The sequence below is a fragment of the Rhinichthys klamathensis genome, unplaced genomic scaffold (genome assembly GCF_029890125.1).
Source record: "Rhinichthys klamathensis goyatoka isolate OS25496 unplaced genomic scaffold, OSU_Roscu_1.1 h1tg000095l_1, whole genome shotgun sequence".
Lineage (NCBI taxonomy): Eukaryota > Metazoa > Chordata > Actinopteri > Cypriniformes > Leuciscidae > Rhinichthys > Rhinichthys klamathensis.
Window position 1 is genome coordinate 1,122,167 of NW_026606634.1, and position 7,834 is coordinate 1,130,000.

Here is a 7,834-nt window from a genome sequence, read left to right on the forward strand (position 1 = left end):
GGTTGTCAGTCTCTTGTAGAAAATCTATGTATTTGATTTCACATAGTATCTGAATCTATATCTCTTTCTCGTTTATGTTTTGTTTTCCCCTTCTATTATCTGCTATCTCGTTCTCCTCCACTCCTGTCCTGAACTCTTTTTCTCTCATTGTGAAATCAATTGTGGTGAACGCCACGTTTTACTGTCTCCTCTGAACCTTTAAACACAAGGTGGAGTGATGATCCTCTGCTCCTTTACCTTTAACCATCAGACACACAGAAGGCATAGAGATCCTCAGAAGGTCTATTTTATCTTTGAACCTCGAGCATCTGTCCTTTCCTAGATCAGCAAGTTTATGCCAAACTTATTCCTTCCATCACTTTTAAGTTTCTAATCTGCTGGTTAACCTTCCCAGCACTGAAACAAGAAGACTAAAATTACTAATGTTTAATACTGTCAACAAGTTTGAGACTTAATCTTACACACAGATTTAAACTTCAAGCACAAAATGCTAGCAAGGAAATAAACAAGGTTCAAGAAAAGCACCTTTTGTCCTCAGCATGTCCTTACTGGTTTGCATTATATTACAGTAGCGCTATTTCTAGCATATCAATTATACATGAAGACAGAAGCACATAAAACTAAAGAATAAAATATACAGCGAACCCCTCTAACATGTAAAGTTACTATGGAAACAGCCCTTGCGGTGGTCAGATAAATGAGGTTGTTAAAAGCTATAGCTTGTAAAACTATAATGTATGGACCTAGTTTTAGTCTGTGCAGCACATTACTGATCTCTGTTCAAAGAACCTTAATTATGGCAGTGATTTAATTAGTCTTATCCTGTGTCTCTGTATTTTTGTTCTCTATTCATTATAATGAACCAAAATCCTCTTTGGTGCCAATGAGTCTAAAACAAGACGCATATCTCACGTGTAAGTCTATTTAATTTCAACAGAAGCATTCAAGGACTCTATGCCGACTGCCTATTTTTGCTAAAAATCTCTTCCAGCATAGTTGCAAACTCTTTCTGTCATATTTCTTATTAAATAATAATAATAAGGCGGTTCGATTCAATATTGCTTTGTCCCGTTGTGTGACACTTCAAGAGTATAACTTTTAATGTTGTGCTTAAAGGGTTAGTTCACCCAAAAATGAAAATTATCCCATAATGGACTCACCCTCAAGTCATAGGTGTATATGACTTTCTTCTTTCAGCCGAACACAATCAGAGTTATATTAAAAAAATATCCTGGCTCTTTAATGGGAGTGAATGGTAACTTAGATTTTGAAGTCCAAAAAAGCGCATCCATCCATCATAAAAGAAATCCATATGACTTAGGCCTTCTGAAGAGAAGCCATGAGTTTTTGTAAGAAAAATATCCATATTTGTAACTTTATAAACTACACTAAAATCGAATTAGTTAGACCTACTTTAAAAAAGCATGCAAACCAATTGCCTTAAAAAAACAAGTAAATTCGCCTTTGGCTAAGCCACACCATAGAATGTAGATTGACCAATCACAGCGCAGCCAAGAACGAGCTCCCACAGAGGTCCGACACTTTTTCACAGCGCTCCATTGACATATTGACATAAATATTAACACAGGCGTCTCATATTTTTGGTCTCGACCGGCTATTACCGTCGTAGTTTTATCAAAAATATGGTTAAACGTTGTGCCTGGGGCATTTGTAACACAGATACGCGTTTCCCAGAGAGGTTGGAGGGGGGTGTCCGTTTTTTTTCCCCTTCCCAAACCGAAGTCAAATCCTGACAAGTGTCGTCTAGCTGCTAGCACACGCATACAACGTTATACTCGCGTAGTTTGTTTGCTTTGTAATAACGATTATAGAAGTGAATAGAGACCTACCCAGCTTTGCATGAACAGTGTTGCTCCTTGATATTGTTAGTCCCAGCCTCCGTCTCCATTAGTAGGATATGCGGTGGTTCATTTGTTGACTGTGACCGGTATGCTTTTGCCTCTATTTGGATGCCTTGTTGTTCCTTGCGTTTCATCTGTATGTCGTGAATATAGCTTTCGAACGTATATTGCAGCCGCTTTTGCCTACTTCTATCGGACACTTTATTAGCTGCTTTATAAAAGTTTGATACAATTTCAGCAGGAAGAGCTGTCACAGCATAAGCCATGTTGATACCAGAGCCCAGATGAAGTTTGTTTGTCGGACGTAGCAACAGTAACTAAGGGGGGCGGGGCTTAGCCAAAGGCGAATTGAAATAGGAATATGTGGTACTGACAAATGCTTAGTTAGTATAGTTCACTTACACAAGAGTTTTAGTAACCAAAAAAGAACTGTAGAGAGTACTTGATAATTTACTTTAAGTAAAATGTAATTGTTACTGTGAGCAGGACGAGGCTGAGAGAACGGCGTGATTAATGATGAGCGGAGGAGCGGAGGCATGAAGGAGGAGCGACGACAGTGAAGATCGAGAGAGGAACGGGCCTGGACTTGTGTTGTGTTTTATGTGACAGCAGTCGTCCGTGGGGGGCTGCTGTCTTTTACTTTCATTTTGTATTCGTTTATTTTATTATTAAAGTCTTTAAATGTTCGCCGGTTCCCGCCTCCTTCTTCCCATAACAACGAGCGGCGTTACATTGGTCCCGAAACCCGGGAAGGACAAAGAGTCTCCGCCATCATGCAGCCACAGTTACCATTGTTGTGTTTTGCAGAATGACGGCTCCTGTTATCAGACAGGTTTCTTTTCTAACTTCTTTTGGATCTTTGATTGTGTGGTAAATGTGTTAAAAGGAATCAGTCTTTAATGGCACAGCACAAGACGAGGACATCTAGAAGCAAAATCTGGGTCTATGAAACACACACTCACGGTGAAAACATTACATAAGGGAGAGTACAAATGTTCCTCTCTTAGTTTAGCAGGAAATCATGACAACACAGAGTATGATGAGAAATTTCTTTATAAAATCATAACATTTGGAAAACATACAGAAAATGCATTTACAGAAGAAGTCCAGACATGATGTGGACATCATTTAAAGTCATCAATACCACTTGTGTCTTTGTATTAAGGATTGGATGTACAGAAAGATTCGTGTAACAGTTTCCATGAGAGTTGTGCAAGACGATTGAAACGCTTTTGCAAGGCACATAACTGAGAGAAATATTAAGAACAATGAAACACAATTATGGGGAGAATACAAACAAATGTTAAATGCTATTATATTTCAAAAGTGTTGCTAAGAAACAGGGATTGTTTTTACAAGAATTAACCCATCTAGGCTGCTTTTGTAACACCATATTAAGAGCACAACCAAAAAAAAAAGAAAAGAAAAAAAGATCATTTTGTAAAATTACAAATGTGCATTAAAACATAAACTTGTTTGTTTATTCTCCTTAGCTGGGAGCCTCAACCGACCCACCATGTTTCCTATGATTCAAAACCCAAAAGACAGGCAATGTCAAATAAAATTACAAAATAAGCAACAAATAATGCAAACGAACAAACATGTAATATACACATATTCCAAACCACCACAAACATAATTCTTCATCAAGCAAAAATTTGAACTCTACTGCAATAAATGACAAAATATAAGCACAAAAGGTAAACACTATTTAAGAAATAAAAATAAAAGAAAGAACAAAAGTCTCAGATGTCAAATCCAATTTATCATGTTTAATGTACAAAACAGACACTGAGTCTGAAAAACATTTGCTCTGATAATTCACAAGAACAGTAATATCCTCCGGCCGTTTTGAATTACACTCACTGCTACATTTATACATTTGTCAAAATAAAACGCACACGGAAGGGTTAATGCATTTCCAGGGACTTTTATCATATTTTCAGGCTGTGATATGGCTGTGTTCCCTTGGTATTTACAACATATTTGGACACGTGTACATGCCTGAACTTAAACTGCACGTTTGGCTTTGGTCTGGAAATGGACGTATAGACACTAGAAGAGATCATTTGAGCCCATGTTTACCACGGTTTACTGCTGCAGGTCATATTTACCCTGTCACGCATCCGGATCAGTGCATTACATGAAGCTGCTAGACTCGATGATCACTGCAGGTTTATCCAGCACACTATGTGGTAATCATGCATTCGCTTTGGTCAGTTGAAATGATCTCATTTTTGTTGTCTAACCACATTTTGAATAGGCTGATCATTACATTGGTGGTACATAAAAAAAATAATAAAAAAACACTCTTCCACACACTCAATAGAGACACACAAGGAATTATGGGAGCGGTCAAAAAACCAGTTCATAACATGCATCACTGATTACAGATAAAACAGAAATGTAACAAGACAAGGATAAATAAGCAATAAATAAAAGTACATGTATAGCCAATAATGTGTGTGTGTTTATATTTGAAAATATTTTAAGACAACATTGTAAAAAAAAAAAAACTGAGATGTTGATGCATCAAATGAAACGGTAGAAAGATACAAGAAGAACAAAGCTATCTTTACAGTTTAGCAAATAGTATACACACATCTTTCAACATGAAACCGTATGGCTCTATCCCCAATATCTCACAGGATGTGCAGCGATCAGAAGCTTATGACTGTGCTGCGGAAACACTGTTCTGTCATGTGAGGAGGTATAATGTTGTTATCAGCGGCGCACACAGACCTCAACAGGGATGAAAAAGGACACTGGAAAATTCGATTTCTATTATTGTCCTTAACTTTCTATTCTCTTATTCATCATCAATAACACCCTACTCTGTAATCTCTCTCACCAACAAATAAAAACGGTGTTTTACCATGTTTTTCAGACATGGTACCCAGACAGCAACATAATGTCGGCCCAGGTCCGGCCCACATCTGGAACGCATGGCATCCACATGTACCAGATGTGGGCCGGATCTGGGCCGACATTATGTTGCTGTCTGGACCATGGTATTCTGTAAAGAGCCCTGGATTACTATGTAAATAACACCACAGTAGTTGGTGCTTTTTGTCTTATCTCATCTAATTATTTTACTGTCATTATTTCTGTCATTAATATTTAGGACTGTAATATCAATATACAGTCAGTAATACCATGACACTGAATGATTACCATAGTCTTACAGAAGTCTGTTTGCATGATGCTCCAACACATTTCAAAGAATGCCATGGTTTTACCGTAGTACATTTCACTATTTTATAGTTGTTTTTTGTTTATTAGTTTTAACAAAAAGAAAAATCTTTGGTTGAGTTAGATTTTATTCTTTGGTATTGGGTATTCTATGAGAGATTACTTTTTTATAATGACGTCGATCATTGTGACTGACTGACTTGGTCTAAAATCCAGTTTTGTTTAATTCATTTTTATACATTAATTTGACAAACAGCTATTAACTCTTTCCCCACCAGCGTTTTTTTTTTTTTTAAGTTGCCAGCTAGCGCCAGCATTTTTGGTCATTTTCACTAAAGTTTCATGGCTCTCAGAATATTTTGTTGTAGTATGAATATTTGAACATGCAATATATCGAAAGAAAGAACAGACCCTCTGCTTTTAAACAAAAAAGGTACCTGCTTTATTCAAGCTTTATGCATTCTTTTTTATCAATACTTGAATGTGGGTAAGTTTAATAAAAAAGCAATAATCAAAACACAGATGGAGTAGATCGAGTCCATCAAAGCTTTACATTCCTATAGCTCGTCCTGGGTCGACATTTCATTCATTAGTTTTGATTTATATGCTGTTTAATGTTGATGATCACGCTATTTTACATATGCATATGTGCTTGTTTCAGCTTCTTCTTCGCCTGTGTTTTGATCAGGAGATTCAGCACTCTTTCAGAGGATGTGTAATAGCGCCCCCTACCGTATAACAGTGAAAACACGGAAAGACGGAAAATTCTGCCAATGGCGGGGAAAGAGTTAAAGAACTGAGCAAAACACTGTCTTGAAGCCCTGCTGGATCTGTGTAGGGTAGATTCACCTAACTAGCATTATCCCCCATTACCTACAAAGGAACATTTTTGACAGTTATGGGATTGAAAGTGCACATCGCTTGTACACGCCACATGTGCTCGGCTCACATCACTATAGAGTTCTTACATTGTACGACATATCAGTGTAGCTTTTATTGCGTTTAATACCTATATCACGTAACTCTTCTAGATCCCAGAGTCAAATGTTACATTTCATCTTTTAATGTTAATTTTTGCGTAATGATACAGTATAACTAAAGATCTAAATGTACGTGAATAGCTAGTGCACGCGTGCTCTGATAGAGACTGTGGAGCACCTTTGGTCCTTGATTTGCCCTGAGTGAAAAGTTTGATTTGTAATAATGTAATGAATGTGATGTAATGTTATCAATCTAAAAATGTCACTTTCAATTCAAAATATCAACCTAAAAACAATTATTTTATAATCTTCTAATGCCCCAAACCCTAAAATTGGTATAAATGGTAAATTCAGATGTAGAGAATGGCTGTAGGATATTGTTGGAGCGTTTAGTAAAAAGCATGCACTCAAACACACATAAAAACACACTGAAAGAAGAATAGAGTTGTTGAAAAGTATGCATATACAAAATGTAATATATCTGAGACAATGCAACATCAAGAGTACAAAGTTATGCAGTAAATGTATGTCTAGAAAAAAAGTTTTTTTTTAGACCATTGAATTGGTCATGTGGTTGTTTGTTGTTTTTTTCTCTTATCTCATTGATCAGCTCTGATTATGCATTCATATACAGTTGTGAAAATTGCTTCCCTTATAGAGAACAAGGCTTTGGGATGCATTCTCAAATATTTGGCATCTCCAAATGTAGTACAAAATATGCATATACCAAGTAACATCCAGATATGGCATAAAGGCCTTTCTTTCTCTAGTCTCGCACTCATTTTAATTTCTCTCTCTATTCAGTTAGAGAAACACTGTCTAAAGTAACATTGGCATGTTTTTCTCAGTTTTTATGATGTCATTTTTTACTGCTTTTGGATGGTTGAGGGAAACTTGATGTGCAAAGTTGTGCATGCTTATTTGTGTCATATAGAGTTATTATGGGAAACGGTGTTGTTTGTTTGACCGAATGATGGAAAATCTGTTTGCATCGACTGCTCAGGTGTCTACAATCTGAAGGTGTCTGCTGTTGTGTGTGTGTGTGTCTCAGACCCGCATACATACTGCCGTCCAGCGGTCACTGCGCTCGTCCTGACACACTCTTTCTAGCTCCGCTCATGTCCACTTGCAGGATCCCCCATTCCTCATCCTCACTGTCCCCTGCCCTGTCCCGTCCCTCCTCCACACACTCGTCCTCCTCGTCTTCTTCGTCCTCCAGGGCAGATTCCTCGTCCCGTTCGCGTTTGATGGCCTGGATGGCGGGGGGTGGCAGGGGGGCGGCAGCTTCATTGTCTTTAGAGTCAGACTTCTCCTCAAAGGCCTCAGGGTTCTCCAGCATCTCTCGGATCAGAGGAGGCATCGGGCCTGGGATCTCCATCTTCAGAGTGATGGCTCGCTCCGCTCCTGAACAGAGACACACAAGCATGATCGACCTGGTGCTTCGAGGTTTTAATCTCTTCATTTAGGTCCATATTTGACATATTTGTCATGAGCTTGTGGTAGAGTTTGCAGCAAGTAGGTAGGTAGTACGACTAGTCGACCCTTTTTACATTTCCAGGATCCTCGGAAGCAGAAGTCGTCATAGTTGGGTAAACTTCTATACTTCTAAAGAGCTTCCTGTCCCTCCATTGACAGCCTACGCAACTACCACTTTCAAGCCCCAGAAAGGTAGTAAAGACATAATTAAAGTAATCCATGTGACTCCAGTAGTTTAACCTCAATTTTATAAAGTGAAGCAAGTGTTTTGTTTGTTTGTGCAATTTACTACCTTTCTGGGGCTTGAAAACAGTTGCGTAGCTG

At 38.1% G+C, this 7,834-nt stretch overlaps 2 protein-coding genes across 31 annotated transcripts in view; one reads left to right on the forward strand and one right to left on the reverse strand.

Moving 5' to 3' along the window:
- LOC130086249 (nuclear receptor subfamily 1 group D member 2-like) overlaps positions 1–7,834 on the forward strand; it is a 297,692-nt gene that overhangs the window by 181,937 nt on the left and 107,921 nt on the right. The window lies entirely within an intron of this gene.
- Positions 6,299–7,834, reverse strand: part of rargb (retinoic acid receptor, gamma b) — a 69,709-nt gene continuing 68,173 nt past the window's right edge. For all 3 annotated transcript variants that reach the window (XM_056252498.1, XM_056252497.1, XM_056252499.1), the window contains one exon: positions 6,299–7,438. In XM_056252498.1, coding sequence (XP_056108473.1) covers positions 7,113–7,438 — 326 coding nt within the window. In that variant the 3' untranslated portion in view covers positions 6,299–7,112. The remainder of the gene's footprint in view (positions 7,439–7,834) is intronic.